Genomic DNA, 18,730 nt, shown 5'->3' with positions numbered 1-18,730 from the left:
GGAAAAGACCCTGATGCTGGGAAAGACTGAAGGCAAAAGGAGAAGGGGACGGCAGAGGATGAGATGGCTAGATAGCATCACGGATGCAATGAATATGAACTTGAGCACGCTCCGGGAGAGAGCGCAGGACAGGAAGGCCTGGCGTGCTATGGTCCATGGGGTCACGAAGAGTCGGACACGACTGAACGACTGAACAACAACAACAAAATACAGCAGTGATTGTTCTATTTTTTCTTTTTTTAAATTCTTTATAATTTCTTTTTCTTTTTAATTATTATAATTATTATCAATATTATGATACTAGGATTAGTAATATTTCTGGTTGGTTGACTTTAAGCTTTATTATTATATAGTAGCTTAAGGGCATTATATGGCCAATAGAAATGAATTGTAAGCTTGCTTCCTTGTTATAAGCCTGAAGATACAATATTGAAATTGATTACTTATGCTGTATTTATTTGTAAGATTGGTAATATTATAGGTATAATTTCTAAGAGTGAAGTTTATGTGTGATGTAGTTTAAATTAAATTTGTTAGGTAATCTTTTGTTTATATTCTGCTTTGTTTTCCTTTGTTTTTGTTTTTCTGTTTCTTTCCCATTTGTCCTTCGCTCTCCTTTTAATATTTTTTTCTTTTCCTTCTCTCTTTTTTTCCTCTATTTTATTATTGATGGGTCCTCTTAAGAATGAGCCTCGTGTGGCCCAGAGTGGTAGGTGGCAGTATTGCAACTGAAACTCTCCCCATGACCTGAGTTCGATCCCAGTGGAAGCCGGGTCTTGGGTAGCCGGCTCAGGTCGACTCAGCGTTCCATCCTTCCAAGGTCAGTAAAATGAGTACCCAGCTTGCTGGGGGAAAGGTAGTCACAACTGGAGAAGGCACTGGCAAACCACCCCACTATAGTCTGCCATGAACCATGTAATGACCCGGTGCTTGCACAGGAGGAACCTTTCCTTTTCCTTTCCTCTTAAGAATAATGTAATGTTGGAAACTGTAGAAGACGATTATGTTGTTGGTGTTCTTTATTTCATTTATAAAGATAAAAGTAGAATAAAAAATATTATAAAAAAGAAAAGACGACCATGACCTAGGTAAGGCCATCCTCTCCTTGCAGCGAGAGAGTTCCGGTGACCCACCCCACCCATTGGCCTGTCAAGAAAAAATTACCCAGGGATGAGTGTGTAGAGTGGGAGAAGCTTGTCATCTGTTCTCTCCGTAGATGCATTAAGCCCACAGTACTGACTCATTATACATGATCTTCCTTCCACAGCCCGTGCTGAACAGCAGGAGGACGGGGAGCAGGCAGAGAAGCGGATGGAGGCACACCATCAGGGTAGGTGCTTGGGCATAAGCGGCCTAGCTGTACCCAGAATCCACAGTTGACGGTCCAGAGCCAGGTCACTCATGACTATGTGCTGTCTCCCCACTAACAGAAGCTGTCCAACCTTGTCCGCCTGAGGAAGGGGACCAAGGAGGGCAAAAACACCCTGCCGTGGCTCCGCTGCTGCCTCCCTTGCTGCCACCAGCTCTTGCTCAGGAGCCGCCAGCCAATCGCAGAGGGGGAGACTGGCCAGCAGTGTGACATGGGCAGGAGGGCTACCCTGCTGCTGTAGCCTCCGCAAGGCTGGTGCAGGAGATCCTCAAGCATTTGGTCGGGATGTGGCAAGAACGTGAGTGCAGGGCATGCATGCCCCTTTTCTGAAGCCATGCATCTGAGCCCCTGCAGTAACCCTTCCTCCTCCCACCTTCTCCACAGTGGCCACAGGTTGCTTTGCTGGAGCAAGAGAGGGAGGAGCAGCAGCAGCGGCAGCAACAGCAACTTCAGCAGTGGGGTGCTTGCTGGGGAGCACGGAGGCAGGACGGTGGGAGAGGCCAGGGTGCTCAGCCGGCAGCTGTGCTCCCACAGCCCACAATGCTGCCTTTGCCACCTGGCCATTGATGCACATCCAACCTCCACCTCCTTCCTATGTATAGATTGTAAATAAGTTTCATTCTGTCTCTGAAATCATTACCCACTCTCTCTCCTACCTTCCAACAACTCTGCCCACCATCACCACCCTGAAGGAGCTGTACCCTGGTCACTTTACCCACTTTCCCTGCCCAAGAATTCCACTTCAGTTTCTGCGTTCTGGTTTTATTTAAATAATACAAAACATATTTGCAAACTTTTTCCATGTCTCCCTGCAGTTCTTGTCGCACAGGATGGGACAGGGTGAGATAGTGGCTGGTGGCTATGGTGAGAACGTAATTGGCTTCCTCACCTGGCGGTGCTCCCTGTGATGGGACAGGGTAGCCTTTGGGGGGGGGGGTGATACAAGCTGTGGTGGTCCAGTGGGTGAGGGGCAAGGCAGATGGAGTGGTGGCTGAAGATCAGAGGGTAAAACCGGGCAGAGCAAGATGGGTTCCTCCTCCTCGAGCTCAAACAGCAGGCCAGGTCATCTTCTGAATCTTGCTGACCTGCTAATCCGTCCACATTGCTATGCACCTCCACTGGTGCCCACACCTGTGTTACTGTTGGCACTTGGGGTGATGGGGGGGGAGGGCTTTCCCATGAGGTACTGCGGCATCCTGAGCAGGAGTTGTGGAGTGCCCTGGGGCACTGGTGGGTGGGCCTTCCCCAGGGCTGAGGTATTCACATTGTTGGAGGTTGGTTCTTGGCCTGTTTTGGGGAGAGGTGCCCTAGGAAGGTGATAAGGATGCAGCCAGGGCTGGACTGGGGCATTGGCCTGGGGTGGTTTGGAAAGTACCTTCATGGGCGGACAGTCGGCACTGTGGGTAGCTTTCCTTTGCTGGCGGGGCATCTTTGAGTGGGAGAGAGGGACCTTCTTGGGGATAGGATCCTTCTGTCATGCAACTGCAGGAAGATGGTGGGGTGTCAGGACAATATGGGAAGGAATGGTGGGAGGGGATGCTTCATCCCCCTCCAGCTATACAGGTGGGTCCGGGCTGAGTTCAGTGTTTGGTTGAACACAGCCACTGACTCCATGCATTAGCTCCCCCACCAGCATCTCCAGCAGCTCTGTCTGCATGTTTATTGATGCCTGTCGTGCTTGTTGGGTCCTGTTCCAATTCTACTCTGCTATTACTTCCCTATTGCTTTCCCGCGCAAGGAAATGAAGCATGCAGTTGCTGTCCGTGGCGGTCCGCTGCAGTAGGTGATCCATCTGGAGACAGTAAGAAGGGGCAGGTTGCAGCATTACTCCCAGATCGGGAGTTGTGTGTAACCACCCTTCTGTACTCAAGATGCAGCACTTTGGTCTTTGTCTGGCACTCCACTGTGCTGCGTCTGTGCTCCCGGGTGGACATTTGGTGGGCTATCTGCTCAAAATAGTCTATATTATGGTGGCTGCTCCTGGACCTTCTGCTCCCCTCAAATGGCCAGTAGATCCAGGAGCTCCTGATGCCTCCATGACATGCCTCCATGATACACCACATCCCTTGCTTGAAGACTGTGGCATGGCCATGTGCTCTTTACAGCAGTCCTGGTGGAGAAAGAAGTTGCACTGGCAGAGGCAAGAACCAACCTGGACTGCAGGCACTTTGGAGGCTCAAGGAATTCTGGGAGTCATGGGAAGAGCGGAATTTCAAACACTCTTCCTTTGCATTCCAGCAAGGAACAACTGGAATGCTACTACTGTGGGATTGGGGAGGGGTCAGCAGTGGTGTCTAAATACACATAAGATTGTGCCCTAAATTCTTGTGTTGAAGAACCACCAGTTTGTTTTTTAGCCTGGAACTAACCTATAGAGAACGGGGGCAAGTGGAACCATAGAATAGTAGGGTTGGAAGAGGCCTACAAGGCCATCAAGTCCAACCCCCTGCTCAATGCAGGAATCCAAGTCACAGCATCCCTGATAGATGGCTGTCCAGCCTTGTCTTGAACGCCTCCAGTGTGGGAGAGCCCATGACCTCCCTAGGTAACTGGTTCCATTGTTGTATTGCTCTAACAGAAAGGAGGTTTTTCCTGATGGAATCTGGCTTCCTGTAACTTGAGCCCATGATTCTGTGTCCTGCACTCTGGGATGATCGAGAATTGATCCTGGCCTTCCTCTCTGAGACAACCTTTCAAGTACTTGAAGAGCGCTATCCTATCTCCCCTCAGTCTTCTCTTCTCGAGGCTAAACATGCCCAGTTCTTTCAGTCTCTCCTCATAGGGCTTTGTTTCCAGTCCCCGAATCATCTTTGTTGCCCTCCTTTGAACGGATCTGCTGATCACTGTGGAAACTGGAGGTGGAAGAAGACCACTGTCCTCCGAGGGAACTGTTTATGCATGCATGAACGTGGCGGGCGTGCACTTCTCTTTCCTTCCGCCAAACTTCTTTCCGTTTACAGGCTCGGCGCAAGGAAGCTTCCGGACCGAGCGGAGATTCAAGCCAGGCCCGGCTGCTGCCTCTTCTTCCGTATTAACTTCCCGCCCTCTGCCCCTCGCTCCTTGGCCAGGGGCGTATCTTGCGTTTCCCGGACAACCAGCCAGCCATCGGCCCGTGCCTGTCAAGGAGGTCCTGCCTCCTCGACGGGTCAGCTGATTGCTGAGAATCCTTGCAGGAGGGGCGTGGCTTAACGGCCCCGGAGGAGTCCCGCCCTGGCGCGACCAAGCCGCCGAAGTCGCTTGCAGGTAAGCGGTAGCCAGGATGGGTGGGCGGCGATCAGGTCGTTCTCCCCTCCTTCCCCCACTGCCCCGAGAAGGTTCTTCGTTTCCCCCGGAGTGACTTTCCTGGTGGGGTATTCCGGCCACGTGAGGGCTGCCGGGCGGGGGAAGCATTCCGAGTGGGGCGCTGTCGCCTGCCGCATTTGGCTGTTGTAGCTGCGGCTGCTGGGGACACCACGGCGCAGCAGTTCTTGGCTGCCTCACGGGAGTTGCTCCAGTTGGATTACTCGGTGAGGAAAGGGCTGCGAACTATTCTGTGCGGGAGTTACACGCACAAAACACGCGAGTGACGCCTCCGCCTTTCTTCACGCCCTCCTATCTTGTGGATATTCCGGGATTTCTGAGGTGGCGGCCGCGGCGGGGGGCTAAATCGAGTCTGCCTCCGGCGGTCGAGAAGTTGGGAGGGAGGGAGGAAGCAGAGCAGAGCGCCTCCCTCCTTGCCTGCCTGCTCCCGCTCTCCGGCTCTGCTGGGCTTCTAGGGACTTTCCATCGGCGTTTCCTTGCCCGCGCAGTTTCCGCCTGTGGCTCTTTCGGCAGCCGAGACGTCGCTCTTTCTCCCTCTTCCTTTCTTGTCCTGTTCCGGTTCTTCTTCTCCTTTCGCAGAGCCGGATTACCAGTTCCGAGACTGCCACCTTGACCTACCATGGATTGCGACGGCTACCCCACAGTGAGTCCCCGATTAAGGGTTGCTGGGCTTGTCGGTCGATTGGAGGAAAAAAAAAAACCCGCATTCTTTGAGTTGGGCCATATGCAAAAATTGGACCAGAACCAAATTGTCAAGTTCATCATTTCAAAGACCACCTTCTCTTTTTGGACAAAATCCCTTTAACAGGCTTGAAACAGATTTCTATATGTTTTGCATTTCTTACTTTGTAGGGCTAAGACAACCGCAATACCCACTCTAGAGCAGTAATTCGAAAGCCATGTGGTTCAAAAGTACTGTTTTTGTGCCACAAGAAATAAGAGAATTCAATAACAGTCTGATCCTATTTGCCTAAAGTACCTGCCCAGAGAAGAGGTTGGTTGGTTGTGTCTGTGCAGGAAGGTAAAGCCAGAGCAATGAACTGTGCCAGGGCAAGTACTTCTGTTGCTTCTCTATGTTTTCCTTGGGCAGGAAAGGTGACTGCCCATTGTGCCTCAGTGAGTCATTGCTCTTGGACTTGCCCTGTTCCAGTTGGGAGGTGTGCTCAGACCAACCTATGATCACACCTTGTGGGGTGAGTTGTTGTTACACACTCTAAATGTAAACCTTCTTAAGTGTAAGAGAATTTGAGGCACTCTTCACTAACGTAGGGGTGGGAGGAATTGTTCCTAGCTGTCAGAACTTCAGGAAACAGCACCCTAGATGTTCTTATTTACGAATTGTTTGTCCCCAGTGTATGCTAATAGAGGCTTCATCTAGCTGTCACTGCTATTTTTTCTTGATATACCTCTATCATGTTCTTATTTAGAGCTGTTTGTGTTAACACACAGTCAGTTATGTATTTCATAACTTCAAGTTTTGCTTTTCTCTTGATCCTATTCTGTATGCAGTGCTTGGATGGGATAGACTATGATGATTTCCAGTTTGGCTCTCATTTGATTGAGCAGAAAGAGCTGCTCATGGAGACAGGTAAGGAACACTTACTTTGGGAAGTTATGTGCCTTGGAGACAGTAAATTACAAGTGACGTGGAACACTTCAAGGTTTGGAGAGGGAGCGTAGTTTCAGTTATGTGTGTATTTTGACAGTAAAGTACCGCATAACTGAATTACATGTCATGTGCATATACAATATTGGCCCAATCATGATATATTTCTTTTTTATTCTCAGTGGAAGGTCCATTCCTCACTATAATTGAACAGCCAAAGCAGGTAGGAACTCTTTTTAACAGAGCTGGATGCCTCAGCACGCTTTCCCCAACAGCTTAATTTGTTGCAATTGGCCATGTGGTAGAATGTCTTTTTTTATTATCATTTTTGGCAGCGAGGTTTCCGGTTCCGATATGGTTGTGAAGGACCCTCGCATGGTGGGCTGCCTGGAGCTTCTAGTGAGAAAGGACACAAGACTTACCCCACTGTTAAAGTGAGCATCACATTGCTTAGAGATATTTAAGAAATTGGCTTTGGATAATTGTTTAGTCTGTATTTATCTCTAGTATATCTGAAAATCTTAGATTAAAAAACAAACAAAACAAGGCATACTATGGTAGACTAGAGATCTGTTCAGCTCAGGATAGTCTTTCTGATTAGTAGAGAGCACTTTAAAGTCCACTTCCTGACATAATGCTCTGCTATACTGGATAGTTGCTGGTAAATGTAATATACCATTGTGGTGGTGAAGCCTCTGCTACTGCTTGGCAGACCTGGTGTGGCCAATTGCTCAGGGAATGAAAGCTTGCTTCCATTCCTGGGGGAACAGAAAGTCTTGGTTTGGCTAGGATTAAGTCCTCACAGGGGTGAATAGTGAGAAGAGATCAGGAGAGGAGCCCAGAGGCAAGAAGGATGATAGAAGGGTCCAGAGTAACTAATGGATAAATGAAGTTTGTGGAAGAGGGCAGAGGAGATGAGGAGTTAGGTCAAGAAGCAGGGGGGCTTTACACAGTGTCTAAATAAGGAGGGGCTGTATGCTATGGAGAGGGGGAGTACTTGAGAGACTGGTTAAGAAATTGTTCAGTTTCCTTTAGCCACCCAAACAAGGCAAAGAGCTGAAAAGCAAGGACCTGAGGAAACAAAGGATGATGGAGTCCGGGAGTTGGAGAAAATAGGACAGGGCAAAATTACATATAGGGCCTAAAGAGAGGAGAGGCTGTGCATTATTATGAGGAAGGAAGCAGACAGGCAAAGGTGTTCTGAAAGGCTGGTGACTGTGGGCCAAAGGGCATAGGATTTCTATGCCTGGAGTCTAGATCAGCCCTGTTCAGGAATTTGCTAGAACACACAATGCCTTAAAATGAGGAGGAGGCAGGGATGTAAACACAAGCTTCAATTTTCTCGTGCAGGCAGGCTCCTCTTTAGACCTGTATGCATTATGCATAAAGGTCTGAAGGGGGTTCTGAATCACACAGAGGCTTCTAAGCACATCCAGTGCAAAGCGCATGGAAATCCTGACTTTCATGTTGAACATCTACTTTTTTCTTTTCCTGCTGTTCAGTTCTGTGGTGTGACACCTCTGCAAGCTGTTGAGAGGTGCTATTGATTTGTAGTGGCATTAAGTTTATTTTTCTTATTTTTTTCTTAATAACGCCCAAATATTTTGCAGGTTTTGATGGCTACGGTGCCCTTTCCTTTAAATATTTATTTTTATTTTATTTAAGATGTATATACCACCCTTCAGCACAGCTTCAAGGGCAGTCTACAAAATGAGATAAAATACACAAATAAAACATGATGACAACATGTTAAAAAGAAAAAAAAATTAAGCGTGCAATCCTATAACCCCTAGACAGAGTCTGGGAGGCCATATGATAGTTTGGGTTCCTGGATCCAAGGTTGGAGTCAGTGCGGAGAGAACTACACCAGCTTCATCTCTGAGGTTGAAAAGGCAACCTTGGAGAGGAGGGAAAGGGGGCATGGTGGTGGGAGGGGACTGGAGAGTCCGGCTTACACAGTATACCTAGGCCTCCCCAATCTCCTTCCCTCCTACTCTGCAGAGCCCCAGCTAGATGGGCAAAAACACCCGTCTAGCTAAAATGCAGAGTGGGAGGGAGTGCGAAGGCGAAGATCGCCTCTGCCGCTCCTCCTGCTCTGCACTGGATGGCTGTAAGCCTCCAAGTTCAGAGGTTGAACTTGGATCCTGATAAATTTGCACCCTAAAATACATTTTGTCCTACATTGGAATCTATGGGCAAGAAAAGCAGATGGAAGTATTTCAAGACAATTATTTGCAATATATTTTGTGAGGATCATTCTCTTGGACAAATGGGAGGTCTGTTTCAGGTGTACACAGCATAGTTCAGGATTTAGTTTTTTTTCACAACGATGTCCAAATACTGGATTTAGATCTATCTATTTTTGCTTCAATATGTTATGCAAATAAGAGAGCATTCCCATGGGTGTTTCGCTCAGATAATGGAGGGCTCTGATCTCAGAGCCCTCTGTCCATCTAAAGTCCCGCCAGGCACCTCCTGCCGGGTCAAGAGGAGCAATGGAGCCTTTTTTGTGCATCTCTGTCCACCTTAAGAGCATTTTTATTAGATGGGCCTCTGGGCCAGTCTAACTTGCTCTCTCTGCCAGGGACAGAGGCTGAGAGGCCTTTGGATCTGGCGGATCTACAGCCTTTCCCCTCCCTGTCCACTGGTCTTCCCCCGACACTCCCCTTTCCAAGGTCGGAGTCCTGACCTCGGCAAAGGGAGCTGTCTAGGGGCCATAGGATTGCTCTCTAAGATAACAACAAAATTATTTGCTGTTTATCTGAAGGACTTTTACTCCACTCTACAGCTAAAAAGCCTCCCAATGCCACTTACATACTGTCAATAAAGTGTATGATAGTTCCTGCCTGCAGGCCTACAATCGAAAAGACATGACACGGGAGGAAAATGGGATGAGAGAAGGGGAAAATTAGTGAACTGAGGCACCAGTTCTTAAAGTTTAAATAGAAATGTTTATGATGACCAGCTGGGTTGGAAACAGTTCAGGGACAGGAAGAGCCAGACCAAATGGAGTGGCCCCCACCTCCCATCTCCCTCTGCCGCAGCCAAGTGGAATGGCTGCTGCCAGGTGACAATTGAAGGAGGAAACGCCCAGTGGAGTTGGTCTTTCAGCAGAGCTGATGGAATGACCCGGCTTCCTCTCTCTCCCTTTGCTGTTCCCTTTTTACATGTTTGAGCTTTATTTTTAATTTGGTACTTGTCATATTTTGATAAAGAGTAGCAGTGATAGGAGGTTGAAAGTGGCACCTTAGGGGCAGGGAGGAATGTGAAAGATAAAGAAGGGAGCTATAGTTCTACTCCTAGGCTATTAGTGCTAGTAACGTAATTAAGGGCATGTAGAAGGAATGGGAAGCCAGAACTATGAGGAATTTGCTTTTCTCCTTATATGTTAGCAGCTAGGTTCTGTGTGTAATTATAAAAATGAATTACTGTGGCCATGATTGCATTATATATTGTAGTTTATCTGTATGTGATTGCAATCTGCATTTTGAATTTTTAAATATATTCATCTATCCCTGGGCTCTAGGTTTGATAGAACACTTAATAATTTTAAGTCATGATTAAATTGTGTAATTACCTATGATCCAAAGAGTTCCTTTTGGTGTGCATCATCACACCAGGGTGTTGAACTTATTTTCATGACTCATTTCTGCATAGCTTCACAAGTCTTTCCCAGAATTCTCATCAAAGGTTTGTTGGGCAGCTGGGGGCTGCTTTCAGAAGGTCTACCTTGAAAGGTCTGGCTTGTTAAACAATAATGTGAAGCAACATGCTTATGCACAAAGTCTGTTTGCTTCTGCTTTGTGCCAGTGCAAAAAACAAACCAGGCAGGATAATCCTGGGTTCAGTGTTGTCTGAACCCAGGATTATGGTTTATCGCATTCAAACAAGCCAGGATTTATAACTGAATAGTAATCCTATTTTAAAGCTGGCTTATGATGCTGCCTTGTTTGGGCACATTAAACAATATTCCTCAGTTTGGCCATCATGATAAACTGTGCCTGCTTGGTTTGTTTACCCACTTGCATGAAGGCAGGGGCAAGGCAGGAGCAAACAAGCTGCATGTACTAGCATGCTGTTCATTCCTGTTGTGATTTAATAAGACAGAATTCATGGCTTGTTATGTGTGAACATGACCAATGGCTAGGTTCAGACCCAATGCTAAGTTGTGGTTAGCTCTGGTTACTGGAAACAAACCAGCTTGCTAAACAATTCTTTGAAGTTGACTTGCTTCCACTAACTGCATTTAAGAGAAATTAAAGTTTGTCTAGGTTTAGATGATATAACTAGCTGCAGTTAATAAAAAACAGAAGCAGAAATGTCTTAACTCCTTTTGGCTATGCTGTTGGTGGGGAGCGTGTGAGCTTGGGGGCAGGCTAGAATTGTTCTGGTAATGCTAAACTATAGTTTACATCTGAATCAGCCCCATAGAAGCTGTTCCTGGGAATTCTGGTGAGGAAAGAGTTCTATGAGCCTAAAAGGGTGCTGGTTTCAGAGAAAGGTTCTCTCTCCCCCCGCTAAGGAGGGGCCTTATGCTCTAGGACCTCACTTTATCCCATTTCATTGACAGATCTCTAATTACAACGGGCTGGCTAGGATAGAAGTGGACCTGGTGACTCACACTGACCCTCCACAGGTGCATGCCCACAGTCTGGTGGGAAAACAATGCAATGAAGCTGGCAACTGTATCGTGACAGTGGGCCCAAAGGACATGACTGCACAGTATGTATGCGCCATGAGGGGGCAGCGTTGCACAGAGCTACATGCTATTTCACAATAGTATGTAAGCTTTCTCTGAGTTTGAGCAAAATAGACTGCAACACCTTCAGTGCAGCCCTATCCATTTTGTGCATTACGCTTGACTCCTTGTGAAGACTTCTCCATGAAACCCTAAAGTATTATGAAATGCAAAGGTGTGGCCTTCTGGTCCTCTAGGGAGCTCTAGGGGCACCTTGAGCAACAAGTCACACTTCTGCTGTTCTCAACTCATGGCTTGATCTATATAGCAGGGGATTTTCTGTAACTATCTCGTATGGAAGCTGGGGGAAGGCAAGTGTGTAATCAAGGAAGCATAAGCAGAGCCAGTGTAGTGTAGTGGTGAGAGTGACGGACTGGGAGCCGGGAGATCCGGGTTCTAGTCCCCACTTGGCCATGGAAGCTCACTGGGTGACTTTGGGCCAGTCACAGACTCTCAGCCCAACCTACCTCACAGGGTTGTTGTTGTGAGGATACAACGGTGAGGAGGAGGATAATGTAAGCCGCCTTTAGTTCCTTGCGAGAGGGAGAAAGGCGGGGTATAAATGCAATAAATAAATAAATAAGCAGAGAATGTGGTTGAAGGGATAGAGCACTATAAGATGTGGGGGGGCATATAAGGCCTATCTACAGTGTGGGGATGCTAGGAAGATTGAGAACAAAATGCACACCATCCATCAGAAACAAGTCAAACTATTTTTTGCATTTGCTTAAAAAAAAAAACACCCTTGTATCTTATGGAAGACCTTTGAGACCCAGTCTAATCAGAGGGAGGGAAAGGAAACAAAGCAAAATTAAGTGCAACAGAGAAGCTTCCCCCTTGCAGACTCTGCTGTCTTACACTTATGGATCTCTGGTCTCCTGAGTCCCATCTCAATCAGGAAGTAGATGGGGTTTCAGTTAGTGATTAGTGAGCTCCAGTTGGCTTAATTGAGAATTGAGCTTCTTGGCAAGCATGTGGAAACCGCTCATCTCTTTCTGAGAGGTCTCCCCTGCCTTTGTAATTGGGCACTTGATCTGCTGAATACAAAATTTTGTTGCCCTACTCAAGCCAACAAGAACTTCTGCTGGAAAAGGGACTTTATTAATGATGCTCCAGTTCCAGAGAGCATTGCCACCCACTCAGTCATGGGGGTAGCAACCTGCCTGGCTTTTGACACTAACAAATCCTTAGACATTTATAAGACAACAGTGTGGGTGTTGATTTTGATATTTGTTCTTCATCACAAGATGGCAGTGTTTTGCCTCCACCAGTGGAGCCTTCGCATGAGAGTCTTATAGTAGATTCTCTATATTTTGCCCAGCATTGGCTGTTGCTACCTGGGATGGGAGGCAATGCAATACAACAACTTTTCACAGCATGTCCTCCTGTTCTCCCTTGGAGAGACATTGGACTCCTTGTGAGTGTTCCTTCTCCTTGAAGGTAGGAGAACATTCTGCGCCACCCATCTTGGGTGGCTGGCTGCTGTGGGCAAACTCTGGGGAATCTTTCTTCTGGTTCACACTCCGATTCTTGTCAATGAGAGAAAGAGAAGCCATCCTGTTTCTTACTCTTCCTTTCTGCCCTTTCTGGCAGTTTTCATTTGAAATTTTTAGTTCACGAAGTGCCTGGTTTGATATTATTGTGATTTTTTTCTTTGCAACTATGGCTTGTCATGGCTGAGAGGGTGATCAGCTAGCCCTGCCTCCAGAGGCTGATGGGTGGAGTGACCCTTCACAGGATGGCTTTCTATCTCTAAAGAGAAGGAACACTCACCTAAGTCCAGTGTTCCAGTCTTGATGGGCTAGTGGAGGGATTTTTCTGTCTCTTCTGCTCCTTTAGTTGGCTGCAGGGCAGCTGCTGATGGGCCAAGATAAGCAAATCTTTATATTGTGTGTCCAGCATTTAAAAAAAATCCAGAAAATCCAAATGTTGAATAGAAATTATGTGGACTGGACAGTTGTCAAACACTTGTTTTGATTGAGCACTAGAATTTAGAACAAGCAAAACATTCCATAGGTTCCTGATTTAATTTAAAACAAAGAGCAAGTTTGTAACCCTTGTGGTTACAGAAGAGAAACCCAAGATTTTCAGATTGCATTGCAGCTTGTGGAATGCCTAGCAGCATGACCTGGAGACCCTTGCCTCATGGTTTGGTAGCTCCCTGTTTAGGTAAACATCCTTTCCGTATACCTTCACCACACAGCATGATTAGGTAAGCAAGTATACCTAATTTTAATATACCTTTTAAGCATTTGCTTAAAAAAAAAACACCCTTGTATCTTATGGAAGACCTTTGAGACCCAGTCTATTCAGAGGGAGGGAAAGGAAACAAAGCAAAATTAAGTGCAACAGAGAAGCTTCCCCCTTGCAGACTCTGCTGTCTTACACTTATGGATCTCTGGTCTCCTGAGTCCTATCTCAATCAGGAAGTAGATGGGGTTTCAGTTAGTGATTAGTGAGCTCCAGTTGGCTTAATTGAGAATTGAGCTTCTTGGCAAGCATGTGGAAACCGCTCATCTCTTTCTGAGAGGTCTCCCCTGCCTTTGTAATTGGGCACTTGATCTGCTGAATACAAAATTTTGTTGCCCTACTCAAGCCAACAAGAACTTCTGCTGGAAAAGGGACTTTATTAATGATGCTGCTGAACATTACACGGTGGACACATGTTTATAGCTGCTATGAACTTTTGCATCATTGCTAACTGCAAGATAAATCTTATAAAGCTTGCTCTGTCCTTCATGCTAGAACAGCAGTGAGCTCCTCCAAACAAGCATGTAGGCAGCCCACCAACTCCAATTGCCTGTTTCCCCTGTCAGCTGCTGTACAGGGAGAAGAGGTCACAAAGCGTAGGTGATGATGGCTAGAAGGGGACCATGTTTCTGGAATGGCCCTTTGCTTCTGCCCAGAACAGAGATGTACCATGTGAGGTAAAATCTTTCATATACGTTATTCCAGTAATATTTACAACACCTTTGTGAGATAAGCCAGTATTATCCCCGTATTCCAGGCAGGGGTCAAGAGACAGCTTCCATAAGGCCACGCTTGGGTTTATAGCTTATCTGAGATTTGAATTGAGAACTTGTGGCTCACAGCTTGCTTTCATAACAGTGTACTGTTCTCTTTGTTAGTTTTCATATTTCTATCTCACCTTTCTTTATGAAAACGCAAACCCAATATGCCCAGTACAAGTATAAAATGCAATTGGTTTCCCTTAGAGAAAGAGGAGGGCATCCAGTGAATGTGAAGTCCTCCGATTGGTCTCTGCAGGAAGGGCTAGCTGATTTTTCTGTCTCGCCATTGTGGTGGTGGGGCTAGTCCCTTCCCAATTCTCTTCCTGTGTCATGAGAGCAGAGTTTTGTACTAGCTCTGTGGTACTCTTGCTGTAGAGCGTTTAGCCTTTTTTCTCCAGCTTTCTCCCTGCCCACATTCCCCAGTCAACCTGGATGGATCTCTCTCCCATGGAAGGGAGGAAAGAGAGAAGAGTGGAAGGAAGGACACTTGATGGCACCCTACAACACTCTCTCTAGGAGGGAGAAAGGATGGTGCAAAGCTGGCGAGCAAATGAGACTTTCAAGGGAAACACAGAGGGAGACTTGCCCCACGCCTCTGCTGGGCAACACAGTACAGACATGTCCCATTGGGCCACCGATGGTGCAGAAATGGATCACTCCACAGAGCCATGTGATGATTTTGCTGTGGACAGCAAGAGTGCTAAGTGCAGCAAAGGCAGTCCCAGCCCGCTCCAGGAGAAAGCAGTGGTTCCCATGAACTCTCCCTGCAGCTCAGATGGCTTCTCCACTCCTCCTCCTCCTGTAATTGACAGGGGTCACCTCCATCCACAGTTTTATTACTAGATCGGCAAGGTGGTGCTGTGGGGTCTAGAGCACAAGGGAGGAAGCAAAGGACTCACCCTCACCACCTTGCGGTTCCTTCAGCATAGAGCCATGGGAGAGGCAAAGATGCAAGCACATGGACAAAGCATGCTGGCTGAAATGCTCACTGAGCCTGTCTGGGAAGAGCTGAGACCTTGCCCATTATCCACTCTCCCCTCTGCACTCCACACCCTGGTTGGGGAACTGAGTGAAGGAGTCATCTCAGACCAAGGGAAAAAAACAAGCTCCAACCCACACTCTACCTCTAGATTAAAAGAGAATAATGAGGTCTCTCAAGTCGAGTTGGAGATAGCCCTTCTCATTCTAGCTGAAGAGGGAGAGCTGCCTCAGGAGGAGTCTGGATCCATACCCACTCCATCCAGATTGCTGTCCCTGAAGATTTCCATTCCCTTTCAACCAAGGCATTTGGAGTGCTAGAATTGATGAGAGAAGCAGGAGTCTATTCCTGGGACAGAGCAGGCAAAACCTTAAGCTCTAGAGAAGGCTTCTGCAGTGGGTTTTTGCTCATGCTTGGTTGAATGTGAGTAGAAGCCTCTGCACAATTGGGAATCTAGATAAAGCAGGGTTCCTGATCCCGTGGAGGCTTCTACTTGCGTTCAAGCAAGGTTAAGTAGATGCCCCTTTGTCAACACAAGAAGGATGGGGACCGAATGAGTAAGCTGGGGGCTTGCATGCATGCCCTTTGTTCCCCTTTTAGCTCTCCCGTGAGCAGGTTGAATGCCTGCATAAGGCTGGAGCAGGTTTGGGGAACTTTATGTGGGTGGGTGGGTGGGAGGGAGGGAGGTTGGGTGATCCCCCACCAAGCTGTCCGCTGGGCAGATGATGAGAGGGTGGGGGGGGCACACACCCTGACATCATTCAGGTGCTGGCTGGAGGTCCTCCAGCTGGTGCTTCTATTGAGGTGGCTTTGCCTGCACCGCACATTCCCACAATTGGGACAGCGAGTGGTGCGCTGTCCTCTGTTGATCGGAGAGAACAGCATGGGGATCTCCTCTCCCTGCTAGCCTTTAGGGGGCTGGGAGGGGCCAGCCTGGCAGGCCAGGTTTCCCATTCCTGGGTTAGAGAGAGAGGTGATAGAGGGCGTGATGTTTCCATAGTAGCTCTCGGGCATCTACTCAGCATTCTTTAAGGATCCAAAAAAGAATGGAGACTGAAAAGCTGTTCTTGACCTAAAGTTCCTGAACAAGCACATCGCAGGTGCTTCCAGATGGTGTTGCTACAGTCCATAGCTTAAGCCCTTGAACAAGGAGACTTCCTGGCATCCTTAGACCTCACAGAGATGTAAGTGTATGTTCCCATACGTCTTCCTCATGGGAGATTCCTATGCTTTGCATATCTAAAGAGACTGCTAGTACAAGACCCTCCCCTTGAATCTGCCCACAGCAACAAGAGTATTTAAGGGGGTTGTGGCTGTGATAACCCATAACAAGCTAAAAGGAAACCATGTCTATCCATATCTGGATTACTTCCTAATTGGAGTCCCTTCATTGCACAAAGGATTCCCAAATGACTGTACAGTGCCTTTGCCACCATAGATTTTTGATCAGCCAAGCCAAGAGCTCTCCGATACTATCCCAGCAAGTGCCTGTTAACTTGGGCTGAATTTCTTTGCTGTCACTGAGAGTAGAGCGTATTCAAGGAATCCTCATTTCCATCGACTGGCTCAGCCACCAGATGATCTCAACCAGTAGTATTCTAGTAAATCACATACAGGTTTGGCCTTCTCTGGATGATCCGCTTGCATCTCAAGCCAACCTCAAGATACAGAGGTTTTTCTCCCAAGTTCCCCTACCAGGGTGCAGGAAACACCCAGGATATTGGTTTATGCCTTTCCACTTATGCAAGTAATTCCCAGGATGCTGCAGAAGCTCAGGGAGGAACAAGCACAGCTGATTTGTGAGACTCTTCACTAGCCATTCTGTCCATGGTTTTTGGAACAGATTGAGCTGCCAATACATCCTCCACAGTATTCACCAACAATGCAGAGCGTCCTTCCCCAGGGCTGTTTCATCTCCTGAGCCTTAGCTATACTTTGGACATTGTTGACATGGTGTTAGGCTCTCTTCTGCCTTCCATGACACAGATCTATGAAAGGGCTTTTGCATCTTTTGGCATTGACGTGTGGGAGTTGTTGCCCCCAAAGCATCCATAAATCATAGTATTTCATTCCTTCAGCTAAGTCTGGACTGAGGCCTTCATCCAAATGTTTGGAAGAAATGAGGTATGGCATTGTCCAGTGTTCTGGCTTCATTTTTCAATGTGCCCATGTCTAACAATCTGCTGCAAGTAGCACTTTCTCAAGGGAACAGTGCATAGTTTTCCTAAATGCTTGCATCACTTTGTTCTGCGAGCTCTTACTAAATCGAGTTTTGAATATCTTCACATCACGTTTCTGACCTTCAAGATGTGGTATTTGATCACTGCCCCAATTCTCAGCATCCTAACGACATTTGCTTGATGTATTTCGGGCCTTACGCAGTTTCAGTAGTCATGCAGCTGATTTAAGATGTTCAGACTCCTGTTTGTGGCTCTTCACTAATCCAGGCAAAAAGGTATCCAAGGCAGCAATCCTAAATACACGTACTAGGAAATAAACCCCATTGAACACAGTGGATCTGAGTAAAGGGTTGCAGTGCAAGTCTATCTTGAGCCTCTGGCTTAGACAGTACCTCCTTCTCATGTCAGGTGTCTCTTTTTCCAGTTCCAGAGAGCATTGCCACCCACTCAGTCATGGGGGTAGCAACCTGCCTGGCTTTTGACACTAACAAATCCTTAGACATTTATAAGACAGCAGTGTGGGTGTTGTGATGAAGAACAAATATCAAAATCAAGATGGCAGTGTTTTGCCTCCACCAGTGGAGCCTTCGCATGAGAGTCTTATAGTAGATTCTCTATATTTTGCCCAGCATTGGCTGTTGCTACCTGGGATGGGAGGCAATGCTATACAACAACTTTTCACAGCATGTCCTCCTGTTCTCCCTTGGAGAGACATTGGACTCCTTGTGAGTGTTCCTTCTCCTTGAAGGTAGGAGAACATTCTGCGCCACCCATCTTGGGTGGCTGGCTGCTGTGGGCAAACTCTGGGGAATCTTTCTTCTGGTTCACACTCTGATTCTTGTCAATGAGAGAAAGAGAAGCCATCCTGTTTCTTACTCTTCCTTTCTGCCCTTTCTGGCAGTTTTCATTTGAAATTTTTAGTTCACGAAGTGCCTGGTTTGATATTATTGTGATTTTTTTCTTTGCAACTATGGCTTGTCATGGCTGAGAGGGTGATCAGCTAGCCCTGCCTCCAGAGGCTGATGGGTGGAGTGACCCTTCACAGGATGGCTTTCTATCTCTAAAGAGAAGGAACACTCACCTAAGTCCAGTGTTCCAGTCTTGATGGGCTAGTGGAGGGATTTTTCTGTCTCTCCTGCTCCTTTAGTTGGCTGCAGGGCAGCTGCTGATGGGCCAAGATAAGCAAATCTTTATATTGTGTGTCCAGCATTTAAAAAAATCCAGAAAATCCAAATGTTGAATAGAAATTATGTGGACTGGACAGTTGTCAAACACTTGTTTTGATTGAGCACTAGAATTTAGAACAAGCAAAACATTCCATAGGTTCCTGATTTAATTTAAAACAAAGAGCAAGTTTGTAACCCTTGTGGTTACAGAAGAGAAACCCAAGATTTTCAGATTGCATTGCAGCTTGTGGAATGCCTAGCAGCATGACCTGGAGACCCTTGCCTCATGGTTTGGTAGCTCCCTGTTTAGGTAAACATCCTTTCCGTATACCTTCACCACACAGCATGATTAGGTAAGCAAGTATATCTTTTAGAAACTAG

The 18,730-nt window shown here is 47.0% G+C and overlaps 1 protein-coding gene across 2 annotated transcripts in view; it reads left to right on the top strand.

Annotated features, from left to right (window-relative positions):
• The first annotated feature begins 4,318 nt into the window (after positions 1-4,318).
• Positions 4,319-18,730, top strand: part of NFKB2 (nuclear factor kappa B subunit 2) — a 51,307-nt gene continuing 36,895 nt past the window's right edge. Inside the window, exons 1-6 of one of the 2 annotated variants that reach the window (XM_084845162.1) lie at positions 4,319-4,612; positions 5,249-5,312; positions 6,179-6,257; positions 6,458-6,498; positions 6,611-6,709; positions 10,846-10,997. In XM_084845162.1, the coding sequence (XP_084701288.1) occupies positions 5,289-5,312; positions 6,179-6,257; positions 6,458-6,498; positions 6,611-6,709; positions 10,846-10,997 (395 nt within the window). In that variant the 5' untranslated portion in view covers positions 4,319-4,612; positions 5,249-5,288. The remainder of the gene's footprint in view (positions 4,613-5,248; positions 5,313-6,178; positions 6,258-6,457; positions 6,499-6,610; positions 6,710-10,845; positions 10,998-18,730) is intronic. The other variant, XM_084845161.1, reaches the window with a different exon arrangement.

The sequence above is a fragment of the Heloderma suspectum genome, chromosome 3, assembly GCF_057233095.1.
Source record: "Heloderma suspectum isolate Gila_16-S chromosome 3, 16-S_ref, whole genome shotgun sequence".
In the NCBI taxonomy this organism is placed as follows: Eukaryota; Metazoa; Chordata; class Lepidosauria; order Squamata; family Helodermatidae; genus Heloderma; species Heloderma suspectum.
Note: the sequence above shows the minus strand (reverse complement) of the source record. Positions and strands in the feature narration are given on the sequence as shown.